Source organism: Polyergus mexicanus, unplaced genomic scaffold (genome assembly GCF_030449975.1).
Source record: "Polyergus mexicanus isolate NDT 795.1 unplaced genomic scaffold, iyPolMexi1.0 SCAF_5, whole genome shotgun sequence".
NCBI lineage: Eukaryota > Metazoa > Arthropoda > Insecta > Hymenoptera > Formicidae > Polyergus > Polyergus mexicanus.
In genome coordinates this window covers 9,218,523-9,235,625 of record NW_027223325.1, presented here as the reverse complement: position 1 = coordinate 9,235,625, position 17,103 = coordinate 9,218,523, and the positions used below count along the sequence as shown (strand labels likewise).

Here is a 17,103-nt window from a genome sequence, read left to right as displayed (position 1 = left end):
AGTGACATGGGCAGGAGGAGAGCATAGCCGGTGTGGATGAGGTCATCGTATGATTTTTTAGCTGCGCCGCGCACGCCGGCAGTCGCGACGCGGAGCGCTTGAACGCCGGCCGTTGCTGCTGCTGCATGCGTTCCCGCTGCCGCCACACGCGAGCGAGCGGTGGTGATCCTGCTGGCGAGGAAGAAAGAGAGAGAGAGAGAGAGAGAGAGAGAGAGAGAGAGAGAGAGCCAGGACATGCCACGTGCCACCACGGCGCCGTGTATGTCAGCCGTGCTCGCGAGTGCACCCAGATCGTCCTCCAGCAGGAGGTGAAATTGCCCCGATATTCGTTTCTCTTTCCGCTCAGTTCTCCTTTTTCCCCATTTGCACGATCGCGAGGGGAGACACCGCCGAATCCCATCACCAGAGGATTCTCTACATCGGAGTGAATCTCTGAGAGTTTCGAAGTTTCTGTAATTAAGGATACTGCATAACGAGCATTAATTAACCCGCGATCTTGATCGACAATGTGAGAAAGGATCCGCTTAAAACGAAAGGGAAATTTGATCTGTTTTATATATATATATATATATATATATATATATATATATATATATATATATATATGCAAGATATTTGTTTTAATTGATACCAAAGTGAGTGAATCCTGTCACGTAGAATGATGTGTTTTGCGAAAATAATTCGCAAATTAGGCGTTTTAATCGCTTGTTAATCGAGATTTAAATTCTGACAAGAAACGAGCCACTTTTTGATTCAGCCAATTATTGAATTATTTCTGTTTCTTTATTTTTATAATTTATCATTGATTTTGCAAGAAATATGCATTGACAAAGAGCTATGTTTTTTTAGAGATATTGTATTTATACTTCTCAACAAGTATACAATTTGCATAGCGAAGACCATTTTCGTAGTGGCAGTTTCTTCTATAATTTCATACGATTATTTTCACAATGCACAGCTGTTGCGTAGAGTTACAGGTCGTCGCGCTTGATAATCGTATTCGCGTTACGATCGTATGCGTGTCAGAAACTAGGAATCAAAACCGGTACAATTTCAATGAGTTTATGTTTCTATATGTTATCGAGATATGAAAGTAATCTCTATATATTTATCCGCAAATATTGGCATAAGATATATTTTCTTATCTTATTTTATATCATATCGAATTTATATTTATATAGTATTAAAATATCATATGTAATTCATAAATTATAGTATATATATATATATTTTAATCAACTTTTATTCGTTACTATTCACATAATTCAATATCAGTCTTCCTCTTATTCATAGCATCGCGCGCGACATCCGAACTCTCATTGAAATTGCGGTAGTTTGAATTCGTAAATATGTGACATTGCGAAAGTGACGAATTGATTTTAAAGCACCGTTTCCGTTTCTCGGCCGTAGAAGAGCGGATTTGAAGTTCGGTTGGCCGCAGCGTTCTTAAACCTGTTCTGTACTCCCCCTCAGACATCGGATACATCGACGAGTTTTCGAGCAGCCGATGCATCTGAGAGAGCGTCTTCCTGAAAATCTTTCGCGCGCGCCCACCGAGAATCTATCCTTTCGGAATTCTTAATTTTTTTCGTACTTGCGAAAGATTGATCTCGCGCCTTCAGATCTTTACCTTTCTTCGGACGTGATATCTCACGCTTTTTACACGATATGTGACATCGATATATAAATGGCCTTTTAGAAAATATTTCGTGTGCGTGTTTCAAAGAAATTTTAACAATTATTATAGAGATGTTTATTGAATTATATCTTTCTTTTTGTTATATTCACATTTATTGATAGATCTATAGCGTTCGTTTCTTTTTACGATAATGGGAATTTAATCGATTAACTCGATTATATCGAAAAAATTATTAATTTATTTATATATTGATTGTAAATATGATAAGGGTGAAATATGAATACGTGTAAATCATTATGTTTGTATAATCAGTCTTTTTGAAATATTCCTTTCTCTTTTTGTATTGAACATTAAACTGATTTTATATTTAAAGGAAATTATATACGGTAAGATTTTAAATATCAAAAACAAATATTAAATTTAAATATTATTGTCACATGTCAATTGTATAAAATAAAAAATCTGATATATATTAAAATAATCAGATCTTTTATTCTATAAAATTTTGACATGTGCAATACAATATTTATATATATTTATATAAAGTAATATTTATTTTTTAACAATACACACGCATTTTCCTCTTTTTTAGCTTAGTTTTTAAAATAATTTCTTGAAGTAGGTACAAAAACGAGCGCGTGCTTGGATAGCACGTGCTCATGAGCATTGTGATGCGCATGCGTGCGTCCTCGAGATGTCGCGTTTCAAATCTTGCATCTCGCAGATAGAAATGCGCATTCTTCGCTCAAATGTCGCGCGGTGTTTTTTTTTCGTAAGAAACGACGGAATTGATTGTAAATCATTATTCGACGAAATTTTTCCTGTTATCATTTAACGAGCCATTTCTTATTTTTATAATATCATCAATCATGAAGTTAATAATTTGAATATTAGTGCTTCACTCAACTTTATACTCACGTTCGCAAAATTTGCGAATAATTATGCGTAAATAAGTTTTCGAATTGTGACATGTGTAACAAAAATCAATTAGGAGTTTAATATCCAGAACTCGGGCAGATTCTCGGTCGCGAAGTAAAAAGTAACATTGAATATATTGTATTCTCTCGTTGTCGATCTTGCTCGCACAAGTGGACTTTTTACAACAACGTGCCTGTGAATAGATCTACGTGAAAAATTGATAATTGACCGAGAATCGGGAGCATTAATCTATTGGAAAATGAACGGTGTGCCACGGACTCATATTGAAGCCTTCGACATCAAGGTAAGCTGTATTTTACTTTACTCTTAACATCTCTTGTGAAATCTACGAAATCTCACGCTCTACGCGAATCTCAATGATTTTTTAAAACCAAATAGCCAAGTGTAATATCAAACAGTAAATAATATTGCATTAAAAAAATTCTTACTACCCGACTATATGCTTTAGCATATTACCTTTATTGATCGAGACGCGCTTTTTCTTTGCATGCAATTGTATATTTAGCTATCTGTGCTCGCGCGTTTATTTCAATATTGCTCTTTAAATTACTTAAATTATATCATTCTGGAAATTGTAATTTAATGAATCTAATAATGCATTTTCAAAGAAATAGAGAAATTACTGAATACTACAAATAAGCAGTTTATCGTAATATTAAAGAAAGAAACTTTGTACAGAAAGAAAGAGAGAAACATAGGTAATTTAAATATTTATTCTTTGAGATATGAAATCATTTGCATTTTTGCATTTGAAACATCGAAACATGAATTAATATAAAATATATAATATAAGCCTTATTAATTTATGCCGGAAATTCACGATAGACTCGAGCAAAGTAAAATAGGTAAAATGCATGTTCGTATTAAAGCACTTAGAACTATCGGTACCATATATTTAATCGAACAGTTCTAAGTGTATGTTTCCATGGCGTTATGCTATTCACTGAAAGCCTTGGGTTCTTATAGATCGGATCGACGCGATTTGAGTTTGTACACAAGGTATATTATGTTATACGTGTGTAATATGGTCACGATGACCGTGGCTTGCGTAATCTGATACCTGCGATGTCCTTGAACTTTGATTGTTTCATGCTATCCAGGTATAAAATTAATATGGTTGTCAATGGTGTCGTTAAATATCGAATGTTGCACCGCATCCTTTTCACATGCATTTTTTTTTTTTTATAGCTAAGTTATCGCTGTCTTTCTAATAACTAACGTGTTATTGCAACATAAATGCAAATTTTTTGTATATTTTATGTAAGCAAATAATTTTCAGAGATTTTATTCTCATATCGAGACAGAGAGAAAAAAATAATATATTTCGCAAAAAGATTGTTTTTTGGAGAAATTTTTTTTGTTAGCAGTAAATTATAATTATTATAATTGTGTGTAATAAATTCTTAATAACACTTGTCGTTAAATATATCTGGTAAATTATATATATATATATAAACTTTATATGTACATTATTATTTTTCTAAATCTATAGCTAAACTTATACATACAACTTGCTTTCTAATTTTTTTATTATTATTTTTTTTTTATTTGAAATTAGATATATTATATTATTTGACAAATGACTTTTTGTCTAGACTACATCTGGATATTCTTTAACATTGTATCTTAATAATATATTGTTTCTTACATGCATGCATTTTTTATATTTTTTCTATGTTATTTCATGTAAATATCCATAAATTTCGGAAAATTTTGTTCGTACGTTTATATCCTATTTATATCTTAGGCTTACGTGAACAGCATAATTATGCAAGAATTTCTGTTTTCGGTTGACTCATTCAGCAAAATGGCACAACGCTCTTTTCCACCGGAATATCGATTGCGCTTAGATTATATCCGCGACCTCGCGTGCCATGTATACCTTCTTATAATACAGCAAACCTCATTTTCATCGGGGACGATGTTTTTACGAAGTTTTGAATCGCTTGTGTTTACTAAAATATCATTATCGTATGGTTATCGTCGAGTATCTTTATCGTCATTACATATGCACGCATCTATTTGTGCGTCGCGATTAAGAAACCGCATTCACAAACTTTCCTTTAGTCGATATTATGGAAACACGAAAATAATGTTTAGCCACGAAAGTGAAAGAATAATAATATTTATGATTCGTAATTGCATTTGACTTATTCATTTTTAAAAATCGCGTGAATATTTTTGTTCAACAAATTCAATTTTATACATATATATATTTCGATAACTAATATATTTTCATATTATAATTGAAGAGATAATTGAAGAGATAGAGTTCTATCTGTTTGTTTATGCACGAGCTAAACTTTATTATATTTTTTGTAAATAAGATGAGATAAGTGCATTTTTAAATATTTAATGATTCAAAAAAGAGAAGAAAAGTACGTTATAACAAGATAACTAAAGATGAAGAATGAGACCACTTTCCATCTCGTTATAATTCAATATAATTCTTGAAAATATCTCGATTCAATACGAGATATCCAGTCGCAGGCGGGGAAGGAAAAATTGAGAACAGGTGGAACGAATAGAGCGCACGCCGGTTTCTCGCCACAAAATCGAGCCGAGTTCATCCACTTTCCTTCGTCTCTCCTTTAAGGTGGTCAGCGGTAAAGCAGCATTACCATTCGGTAAATTGCTCACGAATGCGTGCGTGTAGGTCAAATGTGTAATTAAGTGTAATATTAAAGCGCGTCGAGACCGATGTACTGATATAACGCGATATAGCGAGATAGGAATAAAGGTTCATTCAGAATTGCCACGTAGTTGACTTTTCCTGGATCTTGACATGATCCATTCTTTTGTTGAATTAAAAATGATAATCGAATGATAGTTAATAATAAAAATATCTGACATATATTTGCAAGAAGAATTTTGAGAAAAAAGCTTTTTTATGCTATAATATAATAATTTATATGATTTTATGATAAATATAATTTAAAACGTTTGTTTCTTCAAAAATAAATATTTAGAATGCTTGATAAAAATGGAATACTTTATATAAAATATTATGTTATATAATATTTACTCTGAGTGACAAATTGTGCATGAAAAAGAAAAAAAATTTTAATCCCTTCATTTATGAGAATAATCAACAAACGTAAAATATATAGCCAAAGGCAATGCCGTGAAGTAATAATTTTTGAGTATCGACATTGAGTTGGTTAAAATCCATACACGCAATATTTTTCGCACAAATTCCTATTTGTTTTAGACAAAAAAAAAAAAAAAAAATTAAGTTTTAATATTTCACGTGAACGTACTCGTCACTAATCTCAACCGGATGATAACAAAATATATTCTCAAGAGGGGGGAATTATGATAATTTTCTCGAAACACGTACAATTATCTTTTTTGAGCTTTTACTATTTCTTCTCGCGTTAAATTACCGTGATCGATTGATTGTTTTATCATAATAATTAATCTAGAATTCTGTTTTAGTGTGTTTTGCGTGTGGAAATAAATAATATATACATATTTATCACATGCTACAAACAACGAGCACTTTGATTAATCAAGAATGATATTCTTTGATAAAAATATCAAAATATTGATGCATATATAATAAAAAATAATATGTCCATAGATTATTTTTTATTGTATACATTAAAATTTTATATCTAAAACATCATACATGCTCATCAATCGATCGCAGAACGTGCGTTTCGCCCTTCGAATTTTGTCCCTGATATACGAGCGGGGCTAAACAAGACAGGTTTATTGTCCTCGGCATTTTTTGGCCTTCTTTAGAGAGACGGCGACGGCCGCATGAGCGACATCGTTGGACCAACCAAGTTCCACGTGTCGATCCTATATGCCTACTCTACCCCTATAAGGGGGTATCCAGTTTCCCCGTTATGGGATTGTGCTAATTGGAAAGGGACTTTTTTTTCTTTCGAGTATGAGAGAGCACGTCGATTCGTGCAGTTCATTAGCATTCCTCACGCGACTTTTCGACGCCTCATTGCATTCGATCCAGATGTTTCTGTGCTATCAGCGATGCGAATAACTCGGTAAATACTGTCGTAATCAATCCTACACTTATAGATTGATTATATGTGGATATTATTTTTCGAGGAAAAAAACGTAATAAAAAATATACAAAAATTAATATTTCGAATTTAATTAGGCTCTTATTTTTTCCTAGCTTCTACATGTAATTCCAAACATTTTTTAAATATATTTTTATAAATTTTTCATAAGGTATTTCTTAGCACATCAAGATCATCGATCATAATTAATTGCTAAGAAATACGCGGTAGTTTCAACGGATTCGTGTTTCGTAATCGTCCTCCATCATTCCTCCCTCGGAATTTCACGATGTTAAATTACTTTTAATTAACTTCGTATTGCATACAAATTTTCTCCTCGACAATTTTCTTAGGCTGATGCCATAATTATGAATATGTATTCGTATGTGATTGTTTTCAGTGTTCAGAAAACGTCAATACTTACTCAATACTTTGAAACGTAGACACATTATGTACGATATTCACATCATTAAACTATAATTTGATATATAATTAATAGTTTTGGAAATATAATCGCGTGCAGTATTTTTTTTTTTTTTTTTTCAATTTTTAATCCTCCTCAATTTCTGCGCTTAGGTAACGATACCCATCTAACTAATAATAATAATAATAAATTATCGATATTCTGTAGCGTATTATTCATAGAGATATCTCCCTCTCTTTCTCTCTATACTGTGTTAAAAATATTTTTAAAAGAATTAAAAAAAAAAATATGTACCGTCAATTTGAAATTATTTGATAGAATAATTATATTTTGTTTTTTAAATGTTCATTTTCGTAATGAATAACGCCGTAATCTTACGTTATTAAAACTCGATTAACTAATTCGATCTGCGTGAAAGGTCGTTCATCTTGGAGCCGAGTGAAAGCAACAGAGAACACATTCGCGTACGGGCCCTTTTTTTAACAGCGTTGGCGATTTTTTCACTTTCGTATTACCATGTTGGACTTTCACGAGCGGCGACGCGTGCGTCGAAAAATGAGCGCGCCGCAATCGTCCATCATCCGGATCGTAAAATCCGTCGTTGCTTCCGAACGACAGAACGACAGTTGACGAATGACGTGATTCGTATTAATCGATATAACGTAAGATCATCAAGCTGCTTTGTGTGCGATTGACAAAATATATGCGTGTTTTTATCTGCACTTCTTTAATTTTTTAAAATATAAATTAATATTTATTAACTTATATTTAATGTATATATTTTAATTAAAGTTAATATTTATTAACTTATATGTAATATATATATATATTTGAAATATATTTGAAAAATATATACATTAAATATAAATTAATAAATATTAACTTGAATTAAAATATATATATATATATTTTTTTTAATTCAAGTTAATATTTATTAATTTATATTTAATGTATATATTTTTCAAATATATTATTCAAACACAGATGTTAAATGGAAAAAAATGCCTCAATATCATCGTATCATTTTCTCATGTACTAATCTATATAAAAGCCGATCGGTCGTCGAGTCTGCATTTCGCGATGCATCTGGAAAAGAAATCGAGTGCACTCGATCGCGAATGATGACGTATCGCGAGACAAACTTGGGCGGTGATACGACCTCATAATAATCGTAAGGGGGAGAAAGTGGGATAATTAGTACGTCACGCTGCGCGTTTTTGCATTCTTTTAAATTCGAGCGCTATTTAAAAGACTCATTTTTATGTTAAGTATTATAGTATGAGATTATAAGTGATTTTCACACACATACACACACACACACACACATATCACACATTATATTACGGTAACCCGGAATTTCATATGTAAAAAGTTGTGAATATGTGGCTATTCGCTTTTTTTTTCATTCTAAGAGAAATGTACAAGAATCAGTAATTATTTTCTTACGTAAGAAAGAATCAACTGGGAAACCAGTTTTTCATAAATAGCTGATCGGTTAGACGTCACTTATCAATAGCGCGCGCGCGCGCTTGCAGTTTCGCGGCAGTGCCGTTTCCTTCTTTTTTTTTATATCATTTATTGTTACGCATCATTTATCGTATGAACGTCGAAGATAATCGTACAGTATGAAATATTTTTTTATAGCATGACTATATTATCTACGTACACTGCAGCATTGTAGGTAAATAGAAAAAAATTGCGCTGCCTTTCTAAATGATTTCGAAATGATCGATAACGATATACAAATTTTATACCGACGTTGCGATAATAAATTAATGTTTTTCCACAAAGCGTTTGTACAACGCGATTTTCGTGCGTCATTTCGTGGAGTTATTTTCTCATTCAAACATAGATCACGATCGGCGTCTAAAGCGAATTCGCGCGGCACGTAACGCTATAAACAGGAAACAGGGAGTGACAGTTCCATCTAACGAGATTTATCCTTGCGCGAAGGCCACGCCTGATTTTGTATAGAATCCGGAATTTTTTAAGTCCGTTTTCAAATCGCTTTTATATATTACACATATGGAACGCGCGTCGACTTTTTCAAATCTTTCGTACTCTTAATACGCGAAGTTATATTTTGCAAGAATGATGGTAGAGACCTTTTTATCGCGCATCCTAAACGCGGTCAGTCGTGATCGCGTGACCGTCGACAATTTGTAATCCTTTGGGAAACTTGTGCGAAACTCCCGAGGGACGCCTACCTAATGCCAAGATGATACCGTAATTAAGGTAATCTCGTGTGGTTCAATCTTGATTACAAATTTCATAAATAAGACAAATAAGACGAATATTTTTTAATCTATATATTTTAATATTGTACTAAATTGAAATATTATAGATATATTCACAAAGATTCATTTATACATAAAATATATGTTATTTGGAGAGATGTTTCCTAAATACGAAAATATCTGGAGCTGTTTATTTTGATGACGTAATTCCAATGTCGAAAACTATTTTGCTAAGATCAATAACGCACATCAGTTTATAATTGTCTCTAATTAATATTCATGATATCTTTAAAACTTAACATACCTAAATGCAGCTTCATTATATATTATACTTTGTTAATTGAATTATGTGAAATGTTTCGTGAAAATTCAGACATTTTCGGCTTTCTCATATCGTTCGCAGAAATAAATCGATCAGTTTTTTTTTTTTTTTTTATATATCCAACAGCTTAATAATAATCCTATTTATACATAGACCTTCGATTAATCGAGATGCAATCACATAACGGGCAGCAAAAAACAACTTGTAATTTACATGGACAGTGCAAACGGAGCAAAGTGCGCAAATGAGATTAGTCATGCTTCAAGATTAAACAGCAGTGACGTAATTATTCTGATTATTCTGATTATTGCGATAAATTTAATTTTTTCCTTCGAGGTTTGCGAGTTTCGTTAATTTTATATTCTTGCTACGAGAAATCAAGCTCGAATGTATATCATAAATGCTAATTTGTTGTTTTAAACCAGAAATTTAATTCTTATGTAGCTAATCTTGAGTTATATATATAAATTTTAATCAATGCTATTATATATGTAAAAAAAAAGTTATTAATTATAATTATTAGTTATAAATATTTTATTAAATATTTTAAGTTTTTAAAAAAATAAAATATAGAATATTTTATATGGTTCACCTATATATAATAATGTAAAGTGAATTACATTGTGAGCGTGAGAATAAGCGAGCAATTAATTTTAATAACAAATAACGAATAAATATAATTATGTATTATTTATCCCATGGCGTTATCGCCATCGCACTTGCCTGAATCTCCAACTCCTTTCTTGTTTAATCTTTGCTACTTCTTCATAGCACTCATACGTAAAAACTCGATTAATTATGATCGCGAATAGAATACGATAGTTTCGCGTGATACTTTAAATATGTAGCACTCCCAACATTAATCGCACACAACAATGCGCTCTTTATTTTACGATCGAGGAACGCGAAACTCACGATACGAAGCTACGATTCACTTGGTACTGGAAAATCGCGTGGCCGAGTTCACACAACGCTATTTCTGTTGCTAACGAATAGCGTACACGCGAATTTTAATGCAATTTTATTATCTCTCATTTTAACACAAAGAATAGATTGCAAGATAAATTTAATTAATTAAAAAAAAAAAAAAAATTTATTTTAAGACAAACTGCAAATTGCAGAATAAATATCTAAAAATACGCTGTTAAAAATAAAATAGACCATGTGTTAACTTTATCGACCTATGGATTTGATTTTGATCAAATAAATTACATAAATATTTTAATTACAAGCATCGAATTTATAGCACACGATTGATAAATATTGAAATATAATATCATGAACAATTACACATGTTCATTTGTTACATTGCAATAACGTTTAAATTAAATCACACTTTATTAATGAATGAGCGATGTTTTGTTAATGATTAAAGAATTGAAAGAGAAAATGATATTGATAATTTTGCTTTGATACTACATGATATTATGAGAATTTATGGCTAATTAAAACGCGACGAACATACAAATTAATTAATTACGCGAGTTGATAATCACTAATTGTCATAATTATAGAGAATGATCTCAATTCGAAAGATAATATGACAAATATACGAGATACCGCTATTATCGATTTTTGCCGCGGGGTTTTTAATAATAACATAAATACTACCAAAGTTGACTAGCAATGTATAGCGTGTTATTGTTATATTGCGGTGGTGTTGTTGTTATTCGATCCGAATGACAAATCATGGTAGAGGGGATATATACATCGCATACGTGTCTCACATAAACACGGTTTTCTATTGTTGTGTTATCCTCTCTATTACGACGGCGTCCTAAATCTGGCGTCATTTCGGACGGCGAGACTCGAGCGAACAGTATCACGAGATATTTCGTGTATCATCGCACGTAATAAGATCGTGCAAAATATGTTGGGGGATATTAAATGTGATCTCGATTATTACAATTAGCAATTATTAAATGCGATTAATGAATTTTTGCTATTATCACACATCTTAACTCGCATAATATTGTAGTATCGTTATGATAAAATTGCCGACGTCATTTCCGAATTTCTCATAAATTAATAAATTTAATGGATTCGAGCATTATCGCAACGCGTTAAATTAATAATTTTAATTGTTATTGATCTCGGATCTCGTAGCTTCGTGTGTTTTCCGATCTCAATATAAAATAAAGCGCGTATTGTGCGATTAATGTACTATATATAATTAAAGTATCATGCAATTGTCCTATTAGTGCGTGTGCGATCGTAATTAACTGTGTCTCGCAAGTGAGTATCATTGTACGAGTGTCATGAAAAAATAGCAAAAGATAGACAAGAGAAGAAGAAGAGATTAATTGCTCAATTATTTTAACAATAATATATTATACTTTATATTATTGTATAAATATATGATACGTATAAAATATTCTAAATCTTGATAAAATCTATAGGGTCTATATTAATTTAATATTAATGAATATCAAATCGTTCTTTATCTAATGATCGTATTTACATATTAAATTTTGTTCCATCGAAGTTGTTCAAGAATCAGTACTTTATCGCGAGTTATTAGTTGCAAGGAAAGAGCAGGATTTCTCGTTGAAAAAAAAACATGAATCTTTCCGCACGGAAGACTGCGGTCATCTCGAAATTGTAACGACACTTGTAACGAATATCCGAATGAAGCAAACAACCGTGAATGTTCCTCAGACGCTAACCATAAGCTAAGTGGCTTCGAAAACGTCGCGTATCTTCACGTGGGATTATCACGAACAAGCGACGTCATATATCAGGCGTGTCAAATTGATTCTATCTCGCGAATTATGATAGCAATTTAAGAGAATCCGACTTTAATTGAAAAGATAAATAAAACAAAATATTTTGTTTATAAAGAAATAATTTGCAAATCGTATTTCATATTTATTACGAATTCAAAAAGTATGAAAAATAATTAAATTTAATAAAACATATATATAACAAAGAATTTCATTAATTTCAAGTGGATTGTATAAAAGTTGGGGATTTTGAAATACAGTTTAATTATCGAAATATTAACACGTTGCAGGTAATAATATCTTTTTCAAAAATTTTTTAACGAAAAATTGAGTCTAACTGAATCATAAATAATTTATAATAAAAATTAAATGTTCTATTTCTCTACGAGATATCTCATAAAATTAAAAGCGGTAATTCGATAAGGATTCTAAATTCGCTCGCGCATTTTGTTAGCTATTAGATTGGATACGTTTGAACTTTCGGAATGGAGTGCAAACTATAAAAAGGTTTGCCATAATAGCTTGGACATAAGTATAATCAACCGCACCCTTCAGCTTTTATCTAGGCTGCACCCATCGTGATCTATTCCCTTTCTCCCTATTAGTGCCCCTGAAAGCAGACATAGTCTTATGTAGAAATTGTTTCGATGAAGATCAGGTTTCTTTACTAAAGCCAGGGGTAGAAATTAGGAATAACCGTCAAAAGCATCCTTGAAAATCGCTTCAATAAATGAGGCGACAAGACATTCAATACACGAGACGGGAAATTATGCGCGATGGAATGGAAAATATTATTTATTAATTATGTCACACATGTGATATTTATCGAGAAGAGTGAATTAATATATGTATACATATATTAAATCTTCGATAAATATCACAGTAAAAACACAAAATTAATAAACTTAATTAAGTTCACATAAGGATTTACAATACAAGTCATGAATGTTATAAATTATGATTTTTATATGAATCTACATTATTTAAAAAAAATAGATGGAGAATTTAGAACTAAGAATTAAAAACTAAGAATGAAAAATGTAAAGCTGAGGATTAAGAATTAATTTTAAGGAGGAAAAGAAAAATTTTAAGGATTAAATTTATGTATAAATTTTCACTTGAAATTACATTTTAAAAAATAATATAGATGAAAACATTAAAGTGGGTAAACGAATAGCGCAATATGGTGTGATTCGCGTTTAGCGACAGATTTTGAAATTGAAAATCTTGGAGCACGCGTCCCACGAACAATTGTTATGGAGGAAGATCCTCTTTCTCATCAGCATTACCAAGGCAGCTTGATAAGTTTAACCTACGCTCACATTGTTTCAGCTGAACAGTGAGGCAAGAGAGGAATTTGTCTTCCTATCTGCTGCTATTCACATGACGCTTCAAACAATATGTTTTATACTCGCGGCGTAATAAAGATCGACGATCCGTGAATTTTTCAGATATTGTCTTTCTTAATGAACAAATCACACGGCAAAATATACTCCGCGTTTCCTGACAAAATTTGCGCATAAATCACGTCATCTTAAATATAGCATATATTTAATATCTGAGATTCGTCAATCTCTTACACGTCTTTCCTTGTATTGTAAAATTAAAAAAAAAATTTTCTCGAGCATTTGCAGACATTCCTGATTTTAGTTTTATTTCTTAACTTTTCGATGACAATATTTAGTTGCTTTCATAAAAAAAAAAAAAAAATTGTTTCGCTAGTATGGAATATATAATATTTCGGGCACGACTTGATTATCCGTTATGACGATATATCTACATCTCACATAGCTAGCTTTTTTCTTAGCAATCAAAAGAACACGATACCGTCTCGCGTTTAAGTTAACTTAGCGCGCTTTGTGCATTACTCGCATATCGCGTTTAATTACAGCCGCGATATTTGCCGGAAACTGCCGTTATGGTAACGACTGATTATCTATCTTCCTGTGTGTCGTTTTGGGACATGGGAGAATGCGCCATGCTTAAATTCGCCTTGATCAAGCAGTGTAAAATTCTCGTGGATTCATCACGGATATTTATATTCTCATATAACACAAAACAGTAATTTGATTTCGAGGCAGACAATGATCTCAGATTTATTTTATCAAGATTATGATTACAGAATTTTTAGAATTCAAAGTATATAGTAACATTATTGTTAATTATAATGAATACCAAAAAAAAGGATTGAATCATTGTTGAATTATATAAGTAGATACTATATATAATTAAATTATATATATATATATATATATATATTGTTAGATTTTTGATTATAAAATTACAAATATTTCTTTTTAATAGTGCTGTTGTGAAATTTAAATTGTTCATATTTCTTGGCGCAGAGATTTTGCCTTTGCATTTAACATATAAGCAAATAATTTGGAGTTTAATGGATATTACAAACAAATTGCACTAACATTAAATTAATTTTTTTCTCTCCAAAAATATAATTACCAATATATTAAATATTTTACACATAATTCTTTTTAAAGCTTGTGAATTAAACGAGTAACGAAAATTGGCGAGAACAAGATAATTTAATTTTCAATTGTAATTATAACATGACATAGAACAGTGTATTGGAACGGTGATTGCCGCACCATTTAATTTCGCAAATCATAAAGGAGCGCGTTATTGAATTATTTTATGACAAGTATGACCACGTTATTTTAGGTTGTGTTAGGGTCATATCGTTTAACATAATAAAGGTCAATTGCCCCGTGGGTAAGCACGTTAGCCGTTATTGCATAATTTACGAATTATGATTCCGTCTGTCGCGCGCTCTCTCCGCCCTTGAATATATTTCTCATCAATCGTCGTTAGCTTAAAAGTTAATCCTCTCGCGCGTTGTTTCCGTCGCGATAAATCTACGAAGCTCGGCTAATTAATACGCTGAAAACTGCGTTTGATACCTTATTTTAACGCAACTTGCGCGATTCCTATGCCATTTTTTATAGCTACAATGGAAAATGTATGTCCCTCGAAGAAAGAATCGTAGTAAAATATTTAATAATATAAGATATAAAAAATAAAAAATAAAATATATATAATATTTTTAATGTAACGATATATATACAATGAGAGATAATATTTCGGAAGACTAATATGTGACTGAAGAAATTTTATGCAAGTTTTTAATTCAAATCTATTTACGATATGCTAAATTTTTTTTTTCGATATAATTTTATATTGGAGAAAATTTATTTTTATATTTAAAAGGTATCCTTACACAAATAGTTTTATATCTCGGATAAGTGTTCATTATGTTAATTTGGTATATCAAGCTTTAAAGAGAGATTGCATATCTACAAATAGAATTGCATATCGACATTAGAATCTCTACTAATTACTTATACTATGTTTATTACGGTAAATTGTAATTTCACAAAGTTTGTGAAATTGTGCATGCGTAATAGTATATCAATGGGAAATGAGAGACGATCCCCAGCATAACGTTAAACTCTACTAAACGAGACCGTCCTTTTAAAACTTTACATTGCATTGTAATTCCATGCAATCTGTCTAATATATCATCGTGATAAACGCGAAATACTGATTGATCCCACAGACTTCATACATACACGCATACATATTTGAAAGTAAATGTAAATGAGGTGTAAAAAAAAAGAAAAAAACAGATATATTAATTTGATTTTTATGCAAAGAAACGTGAATAAATTTTCACTGAAATACAGTGTAATTTGGTTATTCTGTCTATATCTTATTATGATCGTTCTTTTTCTCTCTTTCCCTCTATGAATTGTATATTTAATATATTATATATTTAATTTATTTATTATATAATTTATAATATTTTTTAATTAAACAGATTGTCCTACGTAGACTCGTTTATATTGTATTTAATAATTCGATCCGTGAAAAATGTATGCATAAAATCTCATTAGATTTTTCAATTCGATATCCCATACAATTATCAGAATTATCAGCTATCGGGAATATCGATCGTCTCCCTCTACCCCCTCGCCCCCTCCCCCCGCCTCCCCCTCCTCGTTGTGTCGCCACCTCGTATACATAAGTTGTCGCGTACTTAATTAAAACTCGCGGATCTAAATATAGCGACCAAGTGGCACGACATTCCAATCGTGAACATTGGTCGATTGAACGCACGCATAATATAGTATTTATGCGTATCCGCGGACCAGTACAAAATATCTTCATCGTCAATCCAAATGATAATTTTCAAAGACAAATTGAAAAAAAAAAAGAAAAATCAAGATCTATCAAAAGCTTAATTTATTCGAATAATATAGAAAAAGATAGTTTTGTTCATAAATAACCGTAAAATTTTTAAAGTTATATCGATTATATTTGAGACATAACATAAATATATCATGTAAAATAAAAGAGAATTAATGTATCCCTTTTATATCTTTTCGTTCAAGTTCCTGCTAGAAATTTCAAAAAGATAATATAGGTGTGGGCGTGTATGTATGTGTTGCAAATATTGAAAGAGATTATTACAATATAATCTCCGAAAGGAAGATCATCATCCGCGTGACTATATACTTGTGCTCATGACTGAAAAGCGTATTAAATTTTCTCTTCTCTACATGTATAAATATCAGATGACATGACCCGCAGCGAAATACAGCTCGACAATGATATCGCGCTAACAACACGTAGTCTCTTTACGCGATTGTTTGGCCTTCATTGGATCGCGTATATCACGTGCCGCGAATTTAACACAATCGTTTCGGACGCATTCTGACACGTAACGAGCAGCGCGCGACTACGATCTGACAGTAAGTGCATACAGGGTGGACCGAA

The 17,103-nt window shown here is 31.6% G+C and overlaps 1 protein-coding gene across 3 annotated transcripts in view; it reads left to right on the top strand.

The window, feature by feature from the left end:
• Positions 1 to 193: 193 nt before the first annotated feature.
• The window catches only part of Lmpt (four and a half LIM domains protein limpet), a 112,520-nt gene continuing 95,610 nt past the window's right edge, over positions 194 to 17,103 (top strand). The window contains exons 1-2 of one of the 3 annotated variants that reach the window (XM_070296501.1): positions 194 to 308; positions 2,761 to 2,861. In XM_070296501.1, the coding sequence (XP_070152602.1) occupies positions 2,817 to 2,861 (45 nt within the window). In that variant the 5' untranslated portion in view covers positions 194 to 308; positions 2,761 to 2,816. Of the gene's footprint in view, positions 453 to 2,652; positions 2,862 to 17,103 lie in introns of those variants that run through there. The other 2 variants (XM_070296499.1, XM_070296500.1) reach the window with 2 other exon arrangements.